Here is a 26,138-nt window from a genome sequence, read left to right on the forward strand (position 1 = left end):
TGCTTACTGACTGCCAGAAACTATTCTGAGGCTGGGGATACAGCAGTACATAAAATGAGCATAAATGTCTTCTTTGGGGGGAACTTGGGTTGTGGGATCCTGGGGGCTACTTTTTTGGTTAAAATGTATGACTTTTTTATACTACTTGTAAGTCAGAAGATGCTTTATGAATTCAATGGTGAATCATTCTCTAAAGTGAATGATCAGTCACATTCTTACCTATCTTGTCTGTGAGTTTAGATAACTGTCCTAGGGTTTGTTGTCATAGCACTGCAGCTGTCTTCAGCTCTCGGCAGACATAAATATTGTGACTTCCTACTCTGAAGCTACTGAGTAACATGGATTAGTTGAAAATGGTTCAGATGAAGCTAAGAATGTAATTTGAAATTTGGGGGATTTTGTTTTGGCAAGGGGAATAGTGATAAGTTAAAGGATTCATCTCAGGAATACTTAAAAGACAAGATCTTCTGCTTTTGAATGGAGTTTGCGTAAACTTGTAGCAAGAGAAATTTGCTATAAAATACTAATTTCTGCTAATACCTTAAAAACTTATCTAGCCTCCAGCTGTCTTTGATTCTGGAGATCTGAAAGTGGAATATAAATTAATATTACTCTGAGATTATTTTAACTGCAGTTTCATCTGAATAAATGTAAGTTAAAATGAACTGTAGTATACTCTGAAGATCACTCCCAAGCCTGAGTTAGATGATTAAACAATTTAATAGACTTCATCATGAATTACTATTTTTTATGAAGAGAGACTGCTTATGCCAATTATATGACCTATCCCCGTCTTAGTTTTTAAAGATAATTCTGGAAACAAATGAGTTTCTTATCAACATCCAGGCAAACTTTTCCACATAGACTTCGGATATATTTTGGGTCGCGATCCAAAGCCTCTTCCTCCTCCAATGAAGCTGAATAAAGAAATGGTAGAAGGAATGGGGGGCACCCAGAGTGAGCAGTACCAAGAGTTCCGCAAACAGTGTTACACGGCTTTTCTTCACCTTCGAAGGTAAGTTAATTTGCTTGATGTAAAGAATTTTGATAATTTCATTTTGTAGAGCAAGAAGAGTTGTTTAAATGTATACATTCTTTAGCATCACTCTTTTCCAGAATGACACAGGGAACAGTATTTCTTAATGCACATTTAATGTTTATTTTGATGAACAGTCTGATAGCAAAAGAAAAAAGAATTTCTTGCTTTCCCACTAATTATATGATTACTAAATCCCACCAAATAGGAAGCTGGCATTATATAAGATTAGGTGAACATGGAGGTTTCAAAATCAGTGGGTTAAAATCATTTTAATAAAATATGCTCTGTGTGCTTTGCCAGTGCTGGGAGAGAGAAAAGATTAAGCAGCTTCGTAACCATTCACATCTCCCTGAAGCCAGTCTTGAAGGATTATAATCACGATATTAAGTTCTTTTCCTTCTCCCAAGCTCATTTCCTTCTTCTTTATCAAAGAATGAAGCATTTAGCTGATTTAAAGTGATACTAATCCATTCATTTTTATTCTGTAGCAACATTAACAGCCTTAGTTTTGGTGGCTCTTCAGGAGCTCTGAGAAGTTTGTTAAATGATGGAAGAATAAATGTTACATATAATTTTGTCTCTTTTTAGCACCTCATCAGTTATCCTGCTATAAGACAGTTGATTTTTCTCTATCCCTTCTTCTTTCTCCAATACCATTCTATCTCCACTTTCTTCATCCTAGTTTACTTAGGACTTAACATCATATATCATCAGGGAAAAAAAATAATGTTTGTTGTGATGGTTAGCAAAAAATGACAGGATCATTTGACCTAGCTTAACTTTGCAGAAACCCCTAGCCCAGGAGACATACCTTCTTTCACCTTTTCCCAGTGAAAATATAACCGATACATAGTAAGTTGCCTATGCATGTGGGCTCTGTCTTGTCTTTGTAACCTCGGCTACTCATACAATGGTTAGAACATAGACATTCTATATGTTTATTAAATGAGAACCTTTGGTATCTATATGAGAACCTCCAGAACTTCTGCTTCGTATCTGAGATGAGGCCATGTTCCTGGGTGATGTCGATGCTGCTGGTCCTAGGGGAATGGCTGTACTCTGTTAATCAGATTTCATCTTTGTAGTGACTCATTAGGCCTTCATTGTTAACTCAGTCTGTACCATGTGTCACAAACTATGCCGTACATTTTACAAATAGCCACACTATCCTTTAGGTGGCAGAGTGACTCAGTTTTACTGACCAGAAATGCTAAAAGAATAATGCTAGAAGAATAATGAGAATATCAGTGCTCTTTGATTTGTCTGGTGATACAGAAGCACTTTCAGAGAGATGAGATGAGAGTTCCACTTTAATATCTGGGATTTTTAATTTAAAATAGTCAAAGCCTACCAAAAACTAGATGGAACCATGGCATCTCAGTGACGAGGCGGATGGAATGATATGAAATGATAACTAGAGAAATGTCAGAGGTGCTCTATCTTACTGAAAGCAGAAGGAAAACAATGTGCTTTATAAACTGTCATTGATAATGGATTAGTAGCAATTCAGTAGAATGAGAAAACAGGCAGGTTATTAATGTGGAGCCAAAGTTAACTTTTATCACTACTAAGAAAAATCACTGAGATGAATCTAAGTAAGTTTATGTTAAGTCTTCATGAAAACTTTATTTTTTGTTTTTTAAAATTTCACTATAGTTAAGTTGGACCCTAATCTTTTGATCAGCATTTCTTTTTTTAATTTTTAATATTTTTAAAGATTTTACTTATTTATTTTGAAGAGAGAGAGAGTATGGTGGGGAGAGGCAGATGGAGAGGGAGAGAGTCTCAAGCAGACTGTGCTGAACACAGAGCTGATGGCAGGGCTCAGCCTCATAACCCTGACACCGTGACCTGAGTGGAACCTAAGAATGAGATGCTTAACTAACTGAGCTGCCAGGTGCCCCCAATATTTATATTTTATGTTGTATTTTAGAATATGGTTTTGTTAGTAAAAAAAAATTGGCTTTATGACATAAGAATGAACCTGATACTTAGGAGTTGTGTTTAGAGCTAAGATTATTTGGCACTTTTTAAAATTAGGGTTTGTAGTAATGACAAACTACCTTCTTTCATGGTTTTTGTTAATGGCTGATCGTTTTCTGCCGCAAGAAACCATTCACTAACGTTGGACTGTGTAAACACAGTAGTCCTTTTTGAACTAAGTAATGAATGATTGCAGTTGTGTAGATGACAGAACACATGTTATGGTGTTGTTATGATTTTCTTGTAACAAAATACATGATGAATCAGTATCCACTACACCAGTAATTAATTGGTAAATTTGGTTTTTGAATGCTGTCTCATGGTAAGAGTCATGCTAAAATATTTTAAATGTCCAAGGGAAACATAACTCTTTCTCTTAACCCATGTGTATGCCAAACATTAATAGACACTTAGGATACAGAGATGGCCTAAATTTTTCAGTAAAAATTCTGAAATTGGGAATGCATTCGAAAGTTTTTACATTGAGAATGTTTGCATAATTACTAAATGGCCATGATGTTATATTGATCATACTTCCTTTCATCATTAGCTTCACTGTTCTCCCTCCTTCAAGTAGTATACTTATTAAATAAATCTTTTAAAAAAAATAGGATTCTTTTTTGATATTTGTTGGATGCAAAGTGAATATACTGTAGAGGAAATAGACCTCTGGAACACTGTAGGAAACCTCACGTGATACAGTTAAATGCATTTCTATTTCTAATGTTGAAGGTTTTCAGTGAACAATTTAGACGTGACTTTTTATTTTATTTTGGTAATGTTTTTAAAGATGTCCAGTAATCTTTAAATCTATTTTTCTGGGTAGGATATTGAATGACTAGTCTGTTTAATATATACTTTCTGTTAGGGTCACATGCCCTATCTTAAATGGAAAAATGCAGGTTCATAGCAACAGAGGTAAAAGATTAATACAGTTAATGTAGTGATAGATTTTCTATAATGTAATTGGGTGTTTAAACTTCTTATAGAATATCCCATTTTATATTTATTTACATTTTGTTTTCTTTTGCTACAATAATAAAAGCATGGGTGGCTAAATTAAAAACAACAGATGTTCCAGAAAACATTAATATTTTCCTTTTAAAAGAGAAGCACACATATGCTTCCATGAAGGCAAACATTTTAACATAGATCCTGGCTGTCCATTAGGATTACCTGGGGGAACTTTAGGGAGAAAAATAGTTTGGGGGCCAGTCAGATTTACTTGGTCTGGGCTTGGGCTCAGGCATTAATATTTTTAAGAAGCTCCCAGGTGAATCTAATGGGCAGCTTTGAGAACCTCTGAAATATCCCTTTCAGAATTGAGCCTTGCATTTCCCTCCCTGTGTTACTCTGGGAATCTACCCTGTGATATATTCTGAGATTCCCTTATGGCAAGATTGGGAAAAAGTGTCTAGTCAACAGAGCAGAATGTGAATAATTGAGGGTTCATTGAAAGAGCATGTTTTTTTAATGACCTAGCAGCTGGCTGTACTCTGCTAAGACCATGGTCTTACAGCCCTCTCAAGTGGATCTTCTTTGTTTCCATATCCTACATAGCTTAAAGCTTGGTGCCCTCCTTGCTCCCTATTGTGGTTCCTTGCTTGCTTAAAGAAGAGAAGCAGAGGCACAGACATCATGGGATCACACCAATAGATATCCTCCCCATTGCTACCATCATGCTCTGTTCTTTGAAAACTTGAATTGCCTTCTTCACGACTGCTGCTGTGCCCTCAGCATTCATGTGTTGAATGCTCCAACCACAACCGATATTTGAGTGCCACCTTCTCAATGTAGAGCCAGCCTTGTCCACTCCCTTTCATCAGTACCATTAATTTAGCCCTCCAAAATCTCAGTTATAGGCTTTTCATTCTCTGACCAGCATTTTCTATCCTTACAGCTTATTTTTGCATTATACTCATTCCTTAGAAGTCTGTAACCTCATTGATATATCCAGTCTTGTCAGCATTCCACCATATAAAATCTACCTGATATTCCTACTTTTCTCTTTTCTCCACTGAATTTTATGGCTTCAAACTATCATTGCCTTTCTCTCTAAACTTTCTTACACATTTTTATCCAATCCTATAACCTTACCTTCTGCTACTTCATTTCTCATCAGAACTGTGTGCCTTCCTATTTCATGTGTACAGTGCAGCAGCTGTATGTTACTGAAGTAAAGCCAACAGCCATGGTGTTCTCACCATTGGAGTTATTTTGCACTCTTCTTTCCCCCAGAGCACGTTTTGCAATGTCCAGAGACAGTTTTGTTGTCATAATGAGGTGAGTGCCACTGACCTCTAGTGGGAAGAAGTCTAGTAAGTAGAAGTCTAGTAAGATACTGCATTCTTGCCCTAGTTCTTTATTCTCTTTCATAGCCCATCTCCTTTTAAAAAGGTCTGTTCTCACTGTCTCCACTAACTTGCTGCTGCTTCTGCCTTCAGCCTTCTCCAGTAAGTCTTCCAGCCCTACTCTGCTATTAAAACTAATTTTATCAAGATAAACAGTTACATATATGAAATCTCATGGATTCCTAGCATCTTTGACACAGTTGAGCACTCCTTTGTCCCTGAAAACCTTTCTTAAGATTTGGTGTAACCCACTCCTCTGTTTTCTTTTTGCCTTGCTGGCTACTTTTGCTGCTTTGCTGATTTCTTCACTCTGCTGTCTGACCTTTACGTACTGAACTGTCTAGAAGTTTCATTGTCAGTATAAAGCATTTAGTTCTGGATTGTTCCCTCCCCTCCCCCAAACTCTCCTTCAGCATTTTCATCCAGACCTGTGACTTTAATTAGGATCCAAATGCTGATGTTTTGAACTGATGCCATCAGCCCAGATATCCCCTCTGAGGCCTCTGTCTGCTTGACATCTTGACTAAGAATCTGGTAGGCATTTCAAATTCAGTGTGTCTAAAACAGAACATTACTGCTTCCCTGTCCCAAGTCCTGCTCTTTGCTCATTCTGTTTCTTATTGTGGTGAACAACCATAGTTTCCCATTGCTTAGGCTCAATCCTTGACATTCAGTTCCTCTGCCTTCTCCCCCCTACTTCGTTGAAACCATCAGCACTGTCTGCCCCTCCATCTCTAAACTACAGCCTGAGAACATCTATATTGTTTCTTTCCTACCTAGACATCAGTCAGATAGTTTCCCTGACTGCATTCTTTTTGAAATGTGTGTATCTCCTACTCACCTGGTAGGGGAGATACCATGATCATGAAGGTGGTTTTCCTAGGGTGAGCCTTCTTCATTGTACTCCAAAGGTGCCTAACCCTGCAATTTCCCCAAATGTGGAAAACTCAACTGCATAATTTGTGCTAGCGGGGGACTGTGTTCGCACTTCCCTTGAAAAGGGTAAAACAAAAAATGTATATCCGAATGTGTTGCTCCACACTTTAAACTCAATTGCTGCTTCCCAGCACAGTTAGAATAAAATCAGACCTAAGATGGTTGATGGTCCCTTTCCCTACCCCATCAATCTCTGACCCATTTCCCTATTTTTTGTTTTTCCTTTTCGTAAATCTTTTTATCAGTCAGCCAGGTTTGAAATTATGTTATCATTGTATTTTGTGAGTTCCCATCCCCTTGCCCCATTCCCTTGCAGAATGTCCACCTCATGAATGTAGGGACCCTGTTTGCTCAATTCACCACTGTAGTCCTTGTGCCTAGAACAATGTATAGAGTATTTGTTGGTTGAATAAATACAATTATTATATGAGTAGAAATGGAATAACATCTGTGATACTTTTTTTAAAAATCCATTCTCTCAAGAAAATTAGTAACTTAAAGCTAGGTTACAGCTGATTAGCTGTTACTATATAAGTGAGTTAGGGCCTAATTTGATTAGATGATTTCAAGGTATAAGTTTTCATTGTAGTCCCTTTTCTTTTTTTTCCAATTATGGTCCCTCTTGATTTTCATGGACAATATAAAAATTCAAAAATGATAAAATAGGTAATTTGAGGTTTATATGAACAGTCATTTTTGTCTACAAGTTCCATTATCATGATAATTCAATAATAGCCAGTTTTTAGGTAACAAGTTGTGCTTTTTTATATTATGGATAAGTAGATGGCTGGAATAAAGATTCTGCGTCACCTAATGTCTGACCTTCAGAGAAAACGTGCAAGGTACTTGTTGATACATTACTGAGATTAGTTAAAAAGCCTTTATTGCCTAAAACCAAAGCGTCCTTTATTCTTATCCATCCCCCAGAGTCAAACTTGAACTTCTTTTATTACTGCAGTGCTAAAAAGGAGCCCTCCAGAAAAATTATAACTGCCCAAGGAGAGAGTGTTCTGGAGCAGGAACCCAGTATATACTTATACCTTTTCCCACAAGGCTCCACTTCCGAAAATGAACATTTGGAATAGTACCATTCTTTCTAGAGGGAGAGGAAGAGGAGAGTTTGAGGTTTGGTGAAAATAAACCTTTAGTCCAAAGATGATATTATTTATATATCTAGCCTATCCTTAATATAGTAGAGTATTAGCTGTTTTCTCCTTCATTTAGGATTGCTTATATCCAGACAAGTTGCTATAGTTCCTAAAATGGTGATTTATATCCCTGAGGGGATGTTCCTGAAAGATCAGTAGGATGACAGCATCTCTTTTTCATTCCTTTATCTATGACACATTGAGGTAGTCTTAAGGTAGCAGATTCTTGGACATCATCTAGCAGTGTTTAGTAAATGCTAATTAGGTATAAAATGGATTCTCCTTAGATTTCTTCTAGAGAAATTATCCTCACTGTAAGAATGAAAAGAATGTCATTGGATGGCTACTCCAAAAGTTTATCCCATAGTGTGGGACTTAGAAAGGGCCTTTTATCAAGACCCCAGAATAAGATAATTATTCAAACTTACTTTTTCATTGAGACAGCTGGTAATGGCACATTCTACGCACATTCTATTTTTTGTAGAAGTAATAATAAAGATCCAAGTATGACTACTTCTAGGAGTATTCTTGACAGGAGAAAGAATTGCAAAATTCTAACATGTTGCTATTTTTTTTCTTTTCCACTCTCCTTTAGGTATTCTAACCTGATTTTGAATTTATTTTCCCTGATGGTGGATGCAAACATTCCAGATATTGCTCTTGAACCAGATAAAACTGTGAAAAAGGTAATTTTTATACATTGTCAGGTATTATAGTCTACTTTTCATATATAAAGGATGTTAAGGTTTTAATCATCCATTTCCCCTTGATGTTCCTGATTTTAGAGTCTTAAGTAACATAAATTAAGAAAGAGACCTTTTGTATAATTTTTTCACCTTTCAGAATGCAATAGCCTCTCCAGTCCCTGTAGCCAGTTCTGATCATACCCACAGTCACGTGAGTAGGTCATTGTATCTAGAGAGAAAGCTTACTACTATTACCCTTGCTCTTTTTTCTAGATTTTTTAGCTCTTCTTTAATATTCCTGATAGAATATCTGATTCCTGGCACTTCCAGGCTATGCATGCTAAAGATCAGAGGCAAACTATTATAATCCTAACTGGGAGAAAAGAGCCATTCTTAATCCTTCCCATACATATCCTTAGTTACAGGGGTTTCTTACTGTGTCAGCAGAGTAGAGACCTGCCTTTCAACTCAGCCTGCAAGGAAAAGAAAAAAGGATAGTCTTCATGTAGGTGAACAGTGATTCAGAGTTGTCGTACCATGAATTCCAACAAGAGATGGGAGAAAGGGTAGCGGATTTGAAGATTTTTGTCTGAATTAGGGTCTGATTCTCTGATTTGGCGGGGGTGGGAGTTGGAGGTGGTATATAGAAAGCACTTTTTAAAAAAATCCAAAGATGAGATGATTTTCAATATCAAGGTGAATCAGTATTGAACTTGAAGGATAGCATAGCTTTTTGCCTTGCGGAAGTATATAATTACTAATGGACAGTAGCCGTCTTAGAGATGGAGACTCTGTGAGGGGTGAAAATAATAATTGGGATCCAAAAGCTGCAAGGTTTGACATAACTGATTCTGAACGTTATTAGAAAGATTCCTTTGGACAGCCTGGGTGGCTCAGTGGTTTAGTACCGCCTTCAGTCCAGGGTGTGATCCTGGAGACCCAGGATCGAGTCCCGCATTAGGCTCCCTGCATGGAGCCTGCTTCTCCCTCTGCCTGTGTCTCTGCCTCTCTCTCTCTCTCTCTCTCTCCTCTCTGTGTATTCTCATGAATAAATAAATAAAATCTTTAAAAAAAAAAAAAAAGATTCCTCTGGATTGTACATTGTCTCATTCATTTGGCCTTCTATGACAAAGTACCAGAGAATGGATGTCTTATAAACAATGAATTTATTTCTCATAGTTTTGGAGTCTGGAAGTCCAAGATCAGGGTGCCAGTTTGGTCAGGTGAGTGCCCTGTTTGAGTTGAAGACTTCTTATATCTTCATCTCGTGGAAGTGCTAGGGAGTTTTGTGGGATCTCTTCTATAAGAGCACTAATGCCATTCATGAGGGTCCCACTCTCCTGACCTAAGCACCTCCCAAAGGCACTACCCTAGTATCTTTCACTTTTGGGCATTGGTATTTCTTTCTTTCTTTCTTTCTTTCTTTCTTTCTTTCTTTCTTTCTTTCTTTCTTTCTTTCTTTCTTTCTTTTTTTCTTTCTTTCTTTCTTTCTTTCTTTCTTTCTTTTTTTTTTTTTTTTTAGATTTTATTTATTTATTCATGAGACAGAGAGAGAGAGGCAGATACAGGCAGAGGGAGAGGCAGGCCCTGTGCAAGGAGCCCAACGCAGGACTCAATCCCGGGACTCCAGGATCACACCCTGGGCCAAAGGCAGATGCTAAACCGCTGAGCCATCCAGGGATTCCCTGGGCATTGGTATTTCAACATAGATTTAGGGAGAGAGGGGCACAAATATCCATACCATTGCAAACATAAATAAGAATCTCTTCTACCTAGTTTTGAGTCTATCACAAATAACGAGAGGTTTTTAATGTAAATACTTTATTGTTTAACCATTTAAGAAAATTAGTCTTATTAAGACTTCATTTATTATTTTATTCAGCAAGCATTGTTTCAGTAAACTCCCTTCTCTCCATAGGAAATAGACTAGTTACCACACTGATTTTTGGCATGACTTATTTTTTTGTCATTTATTTTTTAATTTATTGACTAAAGCTCATTCATCAAACAATGTAACTGATTGATGAAAATTTCCTTGGCTGTAATGTAATTGATGGGTGTACTAGATACTAAATATTTTTGCCTTTTCTTTTCTTTTCTTTTCTTTTCTTTCCTTTTTTTTCTTTTCCTTCTCTTCTTTCTTCTTCTTCTTCTTTTTTTTTTTTTTTTGTAATGATATATTCAGGACTTGTGTACTTTCAGTCTGTTTACCTCTGGTCATATAGGCACTTTTTCCTGATTTCACTCCTGTTCAGAAGTTAATTATAAAAGTTCTCTTAACGGTATTTGTTAAACTGAGTCTTCCAGTTTCTTCTGCTAATTATGTTATTCTTGCTCTTACTAGATATTTTGTTCTGTTTCTGTTTCCTTTTTAGAAAATCACTGATTTTATTGTTTAAGGACAGTGCCCGTTTGTTACAGCTACCTTAGTGACATTGTCTTTTAGTACACAAATGTGTGTGTATGTGTGTGTGTGTACTGAAGCCTGTGTGCTTCAGTCAGTTGAGCATCTGACTCTTGATTTCAGTTCAGGTCATGATCTCAGGGTCTTGAGATTGAGCCCATGTCAGGCTCTGCACTCAGTGGGGAGTCTACTTAGAGTCTTATCCCTGTGCCCTTCCCCATGCTTGCTCTCTCTCTTTCTAAAAATAAATAAATCTTTAAGAAAATGAAATATATGTATCTCTCTATATATTATAAGAAGCTACAAATTGTCTGAAGATCTATTTCAAATGACCTGTATAATTAAATTACCTTTGGTGCCTATAGGGTTTATTAAAACATACAAGCCATAACATCCACTCTGATTGAATTTTGGTAATGTAGGTTTTATTTTTCTCTAGTAATCCTGTGTTTTATTACAAACAATTATAGCATTGATTCTCTTTTAGCAGTTATTTGGATGAGGGCTCAGTTTTTATCACTTTACTTTTTAATTACTCTTTATTTTAAATTTTGGTTTTTATTCAAGTAAGGGAATTTTTTTTTATTCTAATGCAGCTCAGATAATCAAATGAACTCAGCAAGGAAATACTGTTTACATTAAAACTCTTCCTTTCACTCTGATGAGTGAAAAATTTTCCTTTGTTGTAATCACTTCTGTGATTAAATTATTAGGAAATGAGTACAAGGAAAAACTTTTTTTAAGCTCTAATAATTTGGATTAAAAATATTTAACAGGGAATGTCTGCTTTTATTATTTTAATGAAAGTTACTCTTATTTCAGAGATGCTAAACACTAAATTATTTTAAGTAGAAGTCTTCCTTATTAATGAATATTAATTAGTCTTGTAATGATGTATTTTGAGCTTTGAAAGAAAAGGGTAAAGATAAGGTATAAATGAAGTCACTGTGCTCCTTAAGAAAGACAGTATAGTTTAGTCTAGAAATGTGTTATAGGGTTTTGTTTGGGGAATAGTTCTACACACCTGAGAATGTGGATGCAAGAAGAGTGTACATCGAAATGTGATTAAAGACAAAACTTAATATTTAGAACTAATTGGAATATTAGAGAATGTGTGTGTGTGTGCTCACACGCACACGTGACTAGAGCTTAAATCTATAACCTGAAGAGCAGAGAGAATGCAGCTTGTAGAAAAAGGATTAGAAGCTTGAGGACCTACAGAACAATAACAAGTAGCCTGCTCAGTATATATGATGCCAGATCAGCCATTTATATGCAGTTAAGGATGATTTTTTTCAGATTTGTTAAATAACATTTACTTTATATGCCAAATACATATATTTTGTTTGTTTTTCAACACTTATACAAGCATGTAAGTTTTGATAAATTTGGCTAAAGTTTTTCTTGTCCTGCCCTATAGTTTTTTGATGTCCTTAAAAATAGTTCCAAACCTGTCAGACATCTTTTTAAGTCAGAGAAAATAAAGGATTAAACTCAAGGAACAGATATGCCATTAATTGGGATTCAGAAATGAGAGAGCTAGTTCATTCAAGATATTCCTTCAGACGTCTCTCCACAGAACTGTCCTTTACTTTTTATATCCTCCTCTCTTATACCTCCCCATCCTGAAGCTGCAGAGCTGTTGGATCATTTGGTATACCTCCAATCTAGTGAAGAGATAAGTGCGGATCCAGGGCCATGGCTTGTCGTACTCTTCCTTCTTGGTTTTCTAGTAGTTAAACTCTATGCTTAAAAGGAAATACTAAATGTGACCACTTTTTATTTGCTTGGAAACATTTTCTCCTTGCCTGCTTCCCCAGAAGTATATTTGGGTCACTTACAAGGGGAGAAAGGAGTAGAGTTATAAAGGTTGTGTGCAGTGGCATGAGATTGTCTAGAAGCATGAGTTAAGGATCTCTGGGTTGATTGGCTTCATAAATTCTCTTTGCCTCAGTGTCTATATGTAGAGGTAGAGATACTGTTTACCTCAGTGCTAATCTCAGAGTCAGGTGAAATACTTCATATAAAGTGTTTTGCACAGAGTAGTCATTCAATAATATTATTGGCTTTTAGTTTTTAGGAACCATTCTCATGAATATCTCTCCTAATTTTTCTAAACCTTATTGTTATTGGGAATCAACTGTAACTTTAAATATGAAGTAAAGAAAAATTCCTCTCTGAAAATTACAGACCAATTGAAGTAGTTCTTTGCAGAAGTATGAGGAATCACTATAGGAAAGGAGACATTTTGGAAGATGTAATTTTGCCAGTTATTGGCATGGTTCCTGTTCTTTACAGGCATTGAGACAATGTGGGAGAATATTATTATAATCTCAACTTGGTATATCCATTTAATAATAATAAATAGCAGGGATAAAGTGAAGGAGATTATTAATAAATATGCCACATTTTAAAATAAATTTTATATAGTAGTTCTAGCTTCGAAATGCAGAAAAATAGGGGTGGCTGGCTGGGTCAGTCAGAAGAGTGAGTGACTCTTGATCTCAGGGTCCTGGGTTCAAGTCCCATGTGGAGTATAGAGATTACTTAAATAAATAAAACTTTAGAAAAAAAGAAAGGCAAAAAAACCAAAGTGCACTTTTGAGTTAAAAGGAGCAATTTATGTTTTAATTTTTTTATTTATTTATTTTTTTTAATTTTTTTTAATTTTTTTATTTTTTAAATTTTTATTTATTTATGATAGTCACACAGAGAGAGAACGAGAGAGAGGCAGAGACACAGGCAGAGGGAGGCAGGCTCCATGCAGCGGGAGCCCGATGTGGGATTCGATCCTGGGTCTCCAGGATCGCACCCTGGGCCAAAGGCAGGCGCCAAACCGCTGCGCCACCCAGGGATCCCTAATTTTTTTATTATTTGCAGTATCTAACAGAATCATGTTTGTTTCTTTTTTTTTCTTTTTTTCTTTTTTCTTTTTTTTTTTTAAGATTTTATTTATTTATTCATGAGAGACACTCAGAGAGAGGCAGAGACAGAAACAGGTTCCTGTTTCTGAGGAGCCTGATGCGGGACTTGATCCTGGGACCCCCAGGATCATGACCTGATCCAAAGGCAGACACTCAAACCACTGAGCCACCCAGGTGCCCCTGTTTATTTTTTCTTAAAAAACACCTAACAACCAACAAGAAAAGAGTGATAAAGAACATATAGCAAAAACAATAAGCTTCATTCAAGAGAATAATATTCAAAACTTCTTGTAAGTTATGAATCACTTCTTTGTCATAGATATAGGTCATAATGTATTGTAACAACATCTCAATCAATTTGATCGGTCTCTTCAAAGTGAGTTCTTTTCTTTTTTTTTATTTTTCATTCAAAAGACTAACCTACTGTGTGACCTTGTAGGTTCAGGATAAATTCCGACTAGACCTGTCTGATGAAGAGGCGGTGCATTACATGCAGAGTCTGATTGACGAAAGTGTTCATGCTCTCTTTGCTGCAGTGGTAGAGCAGATTCACAAGTTTGCCCAGGTAAGTGCTCCAAAGGCAGTGCAATTTATCTTAGCCTCTCTGCATACTACCCTTATAATTCCTAAAATACAAACATCTTGAAGGTGGTGGGGCTCTATCTCTTACCTATTATAGGCACAGTACCTTATCTACTTAAAAAATATCTAAGGAACATAAAGGAGTTTCTTCTCCAAGAACACGAATTTAAATCTTATTTTATTAGAAGGGCCAACTCAAGTTCTGCTCACAGGTTATTAATCCTCACCAGTCACTTCTCAAGAGAAAAAACTGTGTTTCAGATGGTATGTAAGTGATTTGTCTAGCTAATGGTAGATCTGAGTCTACATAAAGCACAAGAGGGCATTTTAGAGCAATAGGGGATAGAAGCCTAGAATGGGACAATAACTTAGTTAACTTCGTTTGACTAACAAGAGACAGAACCAAGACTTGAACCCCAATTTTTTGACTCTCATATCCAGCATTTTTGGAACTCATTCTCTTGCCAGTGTCTTACTTACCACTATAATATGTCATGAGTTACTGAGACTTTCTCTGGCATAGCCCTCACAATCCAGTTATTTTTCTCTCTCCTTTTTTGTATATACACTTTTTTTTTCTATTTTAAATCTCAAATAGTTGTAACATGCTTGAAGTTAGAAACTTTTAACTTCTGTGTGTGCATTTCCATCCGAGTTGGCTATTTATATTTCATTCTGCTCTATCTTTTTTTTAAAGATTTATTTATTCATTCATTCATTCATTCATTCATTCATTCATTCATTCATGAGAGACACCGAGAGAGGCAGAGACCTAGGCAGAGGGAGAAGCAGGCTTCCCTTGGGGAGCCCAATGTCGGACTTGATACCCAGACCCAGGATCACACCCTGAGCCAAAGGCAGACGCTCAATCGCTGAGCCACCCAGGTGTCCCTATTCTGCTCTATTCTTATCTACAACTTTACAAATTCTTCTCCTTCATGAGTTTTCCTTCTTGCATACTTGAATTTCCTTATTTTTCTCCTTTATTTTCCTGGATATTTTCTGTAATAGAGCTGAAACCCCACAGTTAAAATTAATGCTGCTGCCTTACACCTCATTTCAGATTATCTGTAGTTGTATGACAACCCTGAACTCACTAGCTTAAAAAACAATGATTTACTACTACTTACAGTTTTCCAGTCAGAATTTCAGCTAGAGCCCAGCCACATGGCTGTTTTGTTTTCTGTTATGTCAGGTGGGTTCATTCATGCAGCTTTGTTCAGCTCTTTCATCAGGGCTGCTGTTCTCCTACATGGCAATGGCTGCCCCAAAGGAATGGGAAAGCCAAAGCAGCAGGCCTCTTAGAGCAAGTCAGCCAGCCAGCCCTGCTTCTCAGGGACAGGAGACGGTGTATACTCCGCAAGAGAGGGATTGAATTTGGCATCTTTCAAGACTTAACTGCCACTCATCTAATACAGTCTAACTGAAAGTTGGAGCCTTCAAGTTTTGTAAATGAACTTGTGGTATAAATGAACTTTGGTATACATTATTTATTTATTTTTAAGGTTTTTATTGCTAGAGAGAATGAGTGAGAGAGAGAGAGAGCATGAGTGGGGTGGGGTGGGGGGAAAGCAAAACACACTCGCCACTGAGCCAGGAACCCAACATGGGGTTGGATCCCAGAACCCTGAAATTATGACCTGAGCTGAAGGCAGATGCTTAACCTACTAAGCCACCCAGGTGCCCCTGAACTAGTGGTATACTTTGGTTTGAAATTGTGTAGTCAGTTTACATAACATGCTTTTTGCATTGCTCACTGAATCTAAGAATAGAAGTAACTATGGTTCTTTTTTTTTTTTTTTTTAAGATTTTATATACTTATTTTACAGAGAGAGAGAGTTCATGGGGCTGGTGGAGGGAGAGGGAGAGAGAGAATCTCAAGCAGATTCCCTGCTGAGCAGGGAGCCCGACATGGGGCTTGATCTCAAGACTTCGAGACCATGATCTGAGCTGAAACAAAGTCAGACCAACCACTTAACCGACTGAGCAACCCAGGCACCCTAGAAGCACCATTTTTCTTACTCTCTGTTTTAAAAATAGAGGAGAGAAAAGGCTAGATAAAGAAGGGACCACACTATTATTTGGGGGAAGTAGTAACAGAGGGACCTTCGTTTACCAGTGTCTCTGGGGACTCGGTTTCCACATCTGTAAAGTGATTGCTATTGAGATAAAAACTAATATAAATTAAGTCTATTGTTAGAGATACATAAAGGTTAATTGCTTTCCATATATAAAGTTTATATTGACTATTGCAAAGACTAAAAGAAACCCTCAACACACCGATGGTTAAATTACAAAAGTTGTTCAAAATCAAGAGTTAATGCACATACCTTTTCAGAGAGAAAATATGAATATGGCCAATAAATTGGTAGTAGAGGTGGCTGTTCTCTTAATTTAGATATAGAGAAAGATAATTTTATAAGCATGAACTGATAGGATTATATTTCTTGGAAAGAAATATTAGGTCTTAGGTTTCTGTTTCTTAGTTCTTTAGTAAAATGGAAGATAAGATGTAAAAATCCTAGATAGTTATTTTAAATTACTTTGGCCTTTGTTTTACAAACTCTCTTGGACTAAGGTAGATACTTGATAACAGAATAGTATTATTATCTAAAAGCAAGGCCATAGCAACATGAATATGAATTAACAGTAAATATTTGGATGATCCCAGCAATATAAAGATCACCAGTGTCATCCTAGACAGGTAAAAGTCTAGGATGGCTTAGTACAGCATGAATATCTATGTAGACAAAATTTTTTAGGTATCTCAGCATTCCCATTTTATAATGAGAGATAAGTGTTTGGGACAACAATAATCTTACTTACTTGAACTTTGTATTTCATACAGTGCTTCACTATTTTTTAACATTATATAATCTTTACTATAACCACAAAAGTGAGTTTTAACATTCTCCTCTTTTATAGATGAAAGGGCTGAGCCACATAAAAAGTTGTTACCTAGCTAATCAAATTCAGGTCTTTACCAGAATATCCCATATTCTACATCCTAAGAAATGAACTTGAAAATGCTCATGCTATCTTAGGTTTCCTTAAGCATGTCACCTCTGACTATACTCATCACCTGAGCCTATATTCTTGTGCAACTGAGACAGTATCAAAGAATTACCTAAGTATCCAATTTCATTGGCATTTGGGCATTAAAGCATACAAGAGATAATAAATAAGGTTCTAACTGCTCATAAGTCTTTTCAAATTACAAAATTACAGAAAATAGCTATTTCTTTTAAGATTTTATTATTTTATTTTAGAGATAGTGAGCAAGCAAGCATAGGGGGAGGGGCAGAGGGAGAGGGACACGCCGATTCCATGCTAAGCATAGAGCCCAATGCAGGGCTCGATTCCAGGGCCTTGAAATCATGACCTGAGCCAAAATCAAGAGTTGAGTCATTAACCAACTGAGCCATCCAGGTACCCTGAAGCATAGCTATTTCTTAACTAATCTCTGGAGTTTATTTTCTCTTTGAAACTCATACTTCTAAATGCTGTATATTTTCTAAGTAGTGTTACTTGAAGAAATGACATGCAGGTGCAATTCCAGATGACCTACATCTGTTTTTTTGGTCACTCATAGCATTTATTATAAGGATATATACTGCTAATTGATTTAGGCCAGTTTTAGTGCATTCTTATTAATCACTGGATTGTAAAACAGTTTTCTAAAACTGGAGGTAAACTGATTGATACATGTTAACAAAAATTATAGTTATTTCAGCATAAAAGAAATTATGGTCTAAAAGAAGACTACAGAATTGCCACATACAACTATTATGTTGCAATGCTGAAAAGGCTTATTTTCTTCCATCATACCATTCCCTAGGAAGGGTAGAGATTAAACACTGCAATATTCGTTGCCTAGCAACACCCACCTGTTAGTGATACAAATTTTCCACTGAAAAACACTTTTATTTAGATCATTGTTTTTGAAATTGCATCATCAGAACTCTTGTCTCCACTGAAATGATCTTTAAAGGGCTTTCTAGTCTTGTCTGCACAGAAGGGTAGAGGTCACCTAGTTTGGGTCACTCTGCTCGAAAAGTAGGCCTTTGGATGGTAATCTCTCACACAGTAGCCCATTTCTTTGCTGCTTCTGCTTTCTTCTTCTGTCTCTTCACTGATTGATTATAGAAGGCTAGAGGGTGAGGTGTGGTTTCCATTCATCTTAATGTGTATTAATGTAATTAACTGAATCTTGGCAGATAAACCAGGGCTGGAGATGTATTTTTTGTTGACTGAGAGTAAAACAGAACAGATTGCATTCAGAAAGTTTACCTACATTCCAGCTCAAGATACTGAGAACACATTACTATTAACATTTGGCAAGAATCTTTGATTATTCCCTGTGGTGTTCAAGCAGGGGGAAAAGCACAGGTCCAAACAGAAGGGCACATGAATGTGTGGTTGTATATTATATGCCTTTAACTGAAGAGAACTCAACTATGTATACTTGTGGTGATTTAAGAAAGAAAAAAAAAAAAAACAAAGAAAAACGATATGGTTATTTTGATATTTTTCCTGAACAGTCTGTGTCCTAATAAATGTGAGAGGAGCTCCTTCAGGGATGCTTCAGATCCCAGTGTCTTCCATGATATGACGTCATGCCATGCTGAATGTGATTCCAGTATTGAAGGTTCTTGGGTCTTTTGTACAACAGGGCTTCTAGGTGCAGGCCATCCATCTGCCCCGTCTGCTGCTAAGAAAAACCAAGTTTTTTTGCCTAGGTATTAAGGAAAAAACTCCTGTCCTGAGATTTTGGAGAGATGGCTATATGTAATATGTTGCCTTCTGAGGACTTTCTCCAGTAATTTTATTTATGTTCCTGTTTTACCATTATGTGCGCTGACCCTAGCACCTAAACCCAGCATGGGATGTTTGCACTGTGACTTCTCTGCTCTGATCTACTTTGAGAGCACATAGATGCAAAAAATGCACTAGGAGAAGAGAATAGAGCCTTATTTCTGAGTTTATTTTTTATGGACCTTATTTTACCATTAAGAGTAAAGAACAGCAATGTAAGATATTTAATTGAACAAAACAAAAAAATATTCAGTTCTTTAGCCAAAGAGAAATTTTTCTCAAAAACCAAGCTTTTTTTTTTTTTTTTTTTTTTAGCAAATAGTTTTCTAAAGATTTAGATGATTCCCAGGCCAGTGGCTTAAATAAGTATCATAATACCAGTATATCATACAAAACTATTTTGTATCATTTTATGTCCCAGATCTCTTCCTAATTTACCTGAATTCTCAGATCTGAGAGGAATAAAAATTGGCAACAACAAAGAAAGAACAGTAATAGTAATAATTACAGCCTATTGAACACTTAGATGTGCCAGAAATTACATAAAGAGCTTTCTTGGCATCACCTTATTTAATCCTCACACCTGTGAAGTGGGTGTATCACCAGGCATGTTTTACAGAAGAGAAAAACCAAGTCTGAGATTAAATAAGTCATGGTCTCAGGGCTAATAGGGAACAAAAGTCCAGATTTAAACCCAAACCCTAGGTTGTAGAAGTAGACAGTATTTTCTAAATCATGTTTTTCTTGATATATACATTTAAGCTTCAATTTATTAGAAATGAATGGATTTTGTTGTGAGTAGTGAGTTTTAAAAATAAATTCTTGTAAATGATCTTTTAACTTTTCTCTCCTTAATGTTTCATCTTCTCCTCAAAAGAAAACATAATCAGCTGTGCAAACAGCCAATAGAGTGTGATTTAAGGGGATCCCTGGGTGGCGCAGCGGTTTAGCGCCTGCCTTTGGCCCAGGGCGCGATCCTGGAGACCCGGGATCGAATCCCACGTCGGGCTCCCGGTGCATGGAGCCTGCTTCTCCCTCTGCCTGTGTTTCTGCCTTTCTCTCTCTCTCTCTCTCTCTCTCTCTCTCTCTCTCTGTGCGACTATCATAAATAAATAAAAATTAAAAAAAAAAAAAAAGAGTGTGATTTAAAAAAGGGAGTCATTGGGAACAGTTAATCCTAGATAAATATGATAAATGTGGGCTAGCATTTGTTTTGCACATTGGCCACAAACCAGTCTTGCATTGTATTGACCCCCACGTGTTCTAAGGTTGCTCTGCAGTCAGCACTGCTGCACCAGCAGCTGTTAGAACCCACGATGTTTAAAAATATAATGTAGGCACTTGGGACATTACAAAAGTTTTAAAGTCTTAAGAGTAATTACTGTAATAGCAATGTCAGCAGAAGGCCCCATAATTTTCAGCTAAAATGCCCTGCAGTTTATTTTTCCATCTGTAGAAATTTATTTTCCTTGTCTTCTGCGGGGCAAGGTTTCAAACACTTGAGTGTAATTCGTAGTAGTGTTTCTCTCTCTGCTTCATTAACTGCTTTTTGGAAGGTCAGTTGTCATACTCTTGTTTTCCTGCCCCTTTGTTACATCAAGCCGTTTTACATAAATTCCTCAACTGTACAGAGAGTTGAACATTTTGGGATTGAGTCTGCTATGTAGTATTACTGATTTATTCCCCCACAGACAGAGATGCTCTGTAGTACTTAGATGGTCTGTCTGTTCAGTAGCAGTGTTTCTCCCACACATACAGACATATATATATCCACATGTGTGGGTTTTCATCGTTTCCAGGATATTTAGACTTCCTAGCATGTCTGTGAGGACCCTCCGCAGTTTCTTTCTAACCCACACTTTCAACTTTAATCATCTTCAACCAACCTTCAGAAAGAGCCTTCTGTGTAGATCTGCTGATTTACCCCCATGGCAATGTCTCCAACCCAGTATTTCCCCCACAAGCCCCCCTACCTCCTCATCCTTTGCTCTTTGCCTGGAATGAGTTCCCTACCCATTGCCCATCTTTTGGGTGTGTTTGTGTGTGTGTGTGTGTGTGTGTGTGTGTGTGTGAATGGGGACTCTGTATGTAAGCATTTTGTCTTTAGGCTTTTTTTTTATCTTGAGTAACCTGGGGACTCCCACAGAACCTGAGCCATCCACAGAGCAGGCACCAAATAAATTTATGTGATTTTATATAAGTGCCAAAGACCATTTGAGAAGTTTATTTTTATTTTCTCTGATATTGTCTTCTAGAAAATATTTAAACAGCTTTTTTTTTTTTTTTTTTTTTTTTAAGATTTTATTTGTTTCTCCATGAGAGACACAGAGAGCGAGGCAGACACATAGGCAGAGGGAGGAGCAGGCTCCCCACAGGGAGCCTGATTCAGGACTCGATCCCAGGACCCCGGGATCACAACCTCAGCCAAAGGCAGACGCTCAACTGCTGAGCCACCCTAGGGCCCCTAAACAGCTTAAATCAGAAATTACATTCCTCTTAAAAGTATTAAACCTGAATCTTACCGTATTCTTCCTAGAATTGCCACTTTAAATTGTATCAGATTAAAATCAGTGAGCATCTTCCACATTTTTACACATATCCATGAAAGTACACACACATCCACAAATATTTGTCAGTGAGGTTCCCCCCTTCATATTTTTTCTCAGAATAATAATGAGGTGAATTTCACAGAAACAAAATTATTTTACCCATGTACAACATTGTTATTTCCTCTTAAGATATTGCCAGCATATATTTTGTTGAACAAGATGGCACATGAGTTATGGATGACTCAGTGTATGTTCACCCAAACACTCAGAGTTGTCCGTACTGAGAAAGTGATGACTGGCGGCATCTGTACATCTTTTAAAGACAGCCAATAACGGTTGCAGATTATTTTCATATTAGCTAGTTCTCAGAGGTACTGAGTAGCATTCTCTCAGTTTCACTGAGTGCTAATTTGGGGAGATGATGAAGAGGTGCAGACACAGATCTCTTCATAAGCTATATCTGAGATAAATGTGATGGTGCCTTGCACAAAATAGGTACTAAAAGCGTTGGTTTCTTTTATTTCTACTTGAGATTTTAATATCAAACACCGTGAATGTGTTGGCCTACACACAACTCTTGACTGGGCTTCCTTGTTCTTTCAGGACTTCTTTGATTTGATTCCAGACCAGTTCTGGAATGAAGTGGGTACACTCTGGATGAAACTACAGCTTTTCACTATCAAAATGTCATGTCAGCAACTAAACATGTTTTAAAACTGGACTCTGTTGTTTGTTGAAATTTCTTTGTGAAATTGAAGTTAATTACTTTCTGCTTGTTTTTAATTTTTGTAGTACTGGAGAAAATGAAACTGGATTGGGCACATCAGGATGTTTGGCTTTGTAAGAAAACTACTTTAGAAGCAACCTCTGTATAAGGAAGAATCAGAGTAACAAGGAAGAGAACCTTCAAGATACTATATATCCTAAATATTACATGGTGCCTGAATTCATTTTCTTTGGATGTCATTGCTTAAATATGGTCTTGAAGGGTTTGTTTTGAAATATTGTAAATATTTATTTTCAAATGTATACATTGTTAATAAACTAAGAAGTGAAAAATTTATTCCAGGATCATGTACATATTATCAGAGTTTTGGAAGAATTTTATGTTGGAAAAGTAAAACATTTTAGTCTTTGAGTTTGAAATGTCCTTTTATTTTTTTATCATCTCTTCACATCAGTATAGTAGTTATGAATTTGGATTGTCTCAGTCAAGAAGGCTTTTTGTTTTGTCTCTCCCTCCCCTCCTATCTCTTTCTTCCCCCAATCATGTTTGTTTTTGCCTAAGCTATAAATACTTAAAGTTTTTCAAATTGTGACTCATTCTTTTACAGTTCAGTAATTGTCTTCAATAACACAGTCATTTTTTCTCACTTTTAAATAATACCTTATTTGAAAACTGTGGTTAGTCCACAGTTCTCCTAGCTTGTAGTCAATAAAGCAGGATATGCAAATGTACCAATCTGAATTACTGGCCAAAAGATCAGAATAACAGCAGCTTTTAGTGTTGAGCCCCAGATATTTTTACATATACATGTAAGCATAAACTGTCTTTCTGCAATAAATACATTTTTGAAGCAAACTTACTTTTCAAAAGGTTTTTGAAATATCTCTACCAGATCTGTTAATGTAATACATCCTTTCTGATTTAATCAAAATAATTTTTTGTCTTTTAAGACAAAGTCCTGCCCATCCATCTAGCCTTTTTGCTTCATGGAACTTTGGGAAAAGGGCACATACGAAAATAGAAGAGCAACACAATAATAATCTTTACAAATTAATGTGTTACACTGTCATGTGCCATTGTTTTGGAAGAAAAACAATATCACATTCTCTTGGTCCTGAATAAATTTTAAATATCAAATGTCAGAAAGGATTAGAAGGTTACATTTGTGGCACAGTTTCAGAGAATGCCATTAATTACAATGTTTGTCACCCTATCCTTGTTTATCTGTGAGTTTGCCCCTGTAGAGTGGTGTTATCTGCCGGATAGCAAGCAGTTAATTTGGAGATGACCCAGACGCACATGGAGTGTGGTTTGTGTAAAACATACATGTTGATTTGAAAACCAGAAAAGATGAAAGGACTTGTGCAAATCATAAGAGAGTTGATGCCCAAATGAGCTGGAAGCTCAGTCCTCTGTCTTGCTTTTTCTGTACTTGACATGTTGATACTACTTTCTGTTACCAGGAAGTTCTGAACTTGTTTGCATTCTCATTCTTTGAGTCCCATTTCTATTGACTTCAAAAAATTTTCTTGAAATGATCCTTCTGAACTCTTATAATTATTTTTTAAAGATTTCTTTATTTTTATTTGAGAGAGAAAGAGCGCACTCATGCGTGTGAGCAGGTAACTTGCAGAGGGAGAGAGACTCCCAAGTAGACTCTGTGCTGAGCATGGAGCCTGAAGTGGGGCTCGATTTCAGTACTCTGAGATCACAACCTAAGCCAAAACCAATGCCCAACTGACTGTGCCACCCAGGTGCCCCTCTTATAATTCTTTATTTATAGTTTTTTAATTGACATTTAGTAAAGGTGGGTAGTTTTGTTATACCTCAGCTCCCATTTCAGAGGTTTGGCAAGATTCTTCTGTAAAGGAACAAGATAGTGAATATGTAAACTTTTGGAAAACATATATCTTCATCACAACAATGACAACTCTACTGTTCGAGGAACAAAAGCAGCCAGAGACCAGTAAGCAAATGGGCTTGGCCAGATTTGACTCTCAGGCCTTAATCTGTTGACCCATTTGAACTAAGTGTAAGGTAAAAACTGTCATCTTACTCATCTTTATGAACACTACACTTTGCATAGATAGTAGTATGTTTATAATAGGTCTCTGAATTATCTTGGTCTAATATGAAATTCTCTAAGGGCCAACATTGACAACCGTTGAGTTAATCATGAATAACCTTGCATCCAGTGGAAACTTGGTAAGAATTATAAGGGAGACAAAGCTTTCTAAGAAGAAATATGGGTGCTGGGTGAGGAAAGAGCATCTTCAAAGATAGACAGTAGCCATGGTTTTGCTGAGAGTGTTTTGGCGGTAGGTGGTGAGCCTACATGAGAAAGAAAACTGATTTATCATTCTCAATTTCTATTGCTCACAGCAACCTCTTTGCTCCTCTGTCCCCCAAACTCCATTGTTTTTGTTGTTCAGAGATCTTTCTTTGCAGTGTGATTTGTATGTTTCTTTATTGCCATTGCCTTTCACATTCTATCAGTGTTTGTTCTGAATTTGAGAAATGTGTTTGTGAGGACACATTAAAAAGTGCAGGTACAATGATCATGTACTGCAAGTATTTAGAGTGAGATTTCTGAATGAGGGAGAGAAAATGTTTGATGGCAGCCACTGAGAGTAGGGCTGCCAAAGTGAGGAAAGTAGAGTGTGATTCACATTCCTAAATAAAGTGTTGATACAACCAGATTTTTGCTGATCTCTATACACTAGGGTTAGATAATCCCCAGCTCTATGTATTATCGAGTTCTCAGTTGGGTATGTATTATCATAACAGCAGTCTTCGTTGCTTATAAGGGCTTACTGTTATATATTAGGACCCTGCTAATTACTTCATATGCTTTATCTCATTATTCTGTATAATGGTCCTAAGAGGTAAAATTGTGTCCTCATTTTCCAGAATTTCAAGGCATTTGAACCATCTAACCAAAGTTAGGTTGCAAGTGAGAGCAGAGTTGGGATCTGAAGTTGAATTATTCAGATCCAGTGACCACAGTCTTGGCCATCAGATTCTCCTGGCCATCATTTCTCACTAAGCCAGTCGTGATAGTCCTGTCCTCTAGGATGTGCATGTGTGTGTATGTGGTCCATTAAACTTGGATTCCCCCCAAAACAAAATTCCATTTATTCATGCATTTATTGATGTGTTGATTCTCATGAGCAGGATTACCAAAGGTTTGGGCAGTAATCAATAAAGTAAATTAAAAATCCCTATGAAAGTAAATTAAACTTCAGATCTGTAAGAATTGGAGTTGTATCATCATACCACATATTCATATCTGCGTTGACATAAATCATTCAGTAAAAACATACAGGTTAAAATAAATCTTACCCATGTAACTTAACCTACAATCATGTACTTTGTATCTTTGCACATAGACCTAATGTTGTAATAAAAAAAAAAAAAACAGATTGAGACTTAGAAGGATTTAAAAAAAAATTGCAGAAACAACATGGAGTATCTATAATTAAATACAGAAAATATACTGGAATACCAAAATGAATAACTTGATATATTAACACTTCACCATACAGAATACATACTACCTGGACGGGATCCTGGAAAAGAAAAAAGGGCATTAGCTAAAAACTAAAGGACTCTAAAGTCATAGTTTAAAAAAAAAAAAAAAAGGAATGAGTAACCTCGGAGGGTAATGCATGTCCCACCTGGGTGAGCACTTAGAGAAGTTGAACTGCCTCAGAAGGCAATCTTCCACCTGAAGTTAGTCCTCCACCCTCTCCTGTCATTTTTGACCTTGACATTTCTAAAAGTACAAAGCAGTTAGATACTTTCGGTTTGTATTAATTTTCCTCAAGGTTGATTCATTTTTGGTAAGAATACTTAAATAATGCTGTGTTGTTCTCAAGGCATCTTCCCAGCAGGCACAAGGTGTCTTATTCCTGGTGGTGGTTAACTTTTATTACTTGAATAAGATGGTTTCCAGCTTTCTCTATTCTGAAGTTAATTCATATTTGATACTTAT

The 26,138-nt window shown here is 36.6% G+C and overlaps 1 protein-coding gene and 1 non-coding gene across 3 annotated transcripts in view; both read left to right on the top strand.

Moving 5' to 3' along the window:
- The window catches only part of PIK3C3 (phosphatidylinositol 3-kinase catalytic subunit type 3), a 138,697-nt gene extending 113,131 nt beyond the window's left edge, over nucleotides 1-25,566 (top strand). For both annotated transcript variants that reach the window (XM_041756685.1, XM_041756693.1), the window contains 4 exons: nucleotides 847-1,015; nucleotides 8,053-8,143; nucleotides 13,911-14,036; nucleotides 22,210-25,566. In XM_041756685.1, coding sequence (XP_041612619.1) covers nucleotides 847-1,015; nucleotides 8,053-8,143; nucleotides 13,911-14,036; nucleotides 22,210-22,224 — 401 coding nt within the window. In that variant the 3' untranslated portion in view covers nucleotides 22,225-25,566. The remainder of the gene's footprint in view (nucleotides 1-846; nucleotides 1,016-8,052; nucleotides 8,144-13,910; nucleotides 14,037-22,209) is intronic.
- LOC121475160 lies at nucleotides 6,207-6,370 on the top strand. The gene has a single exon (XR_005983639.1). It is a non-coding gene; the product is annotated as a U1 spliceosomal RNA (small nuclear RNA).
- Nucleotides 25,567-26,138: the final 572 nt, after the last annotated feature.

The sequence above is a fragment of the Vulpes lagopus genome, chromosome 1, assembly GCF_018345385.1.
Source record: "Vulpes lagopus strain Blue_001 chromosome 1, ASM1834538v1, whole genome shotgun sequence".
NCBI classification, from domain to species: Eukaryota; Metazoa; Chordata; class Mammalia; order Carnivora; family Canidae; genus Vulpes; species Vulpes lagopus.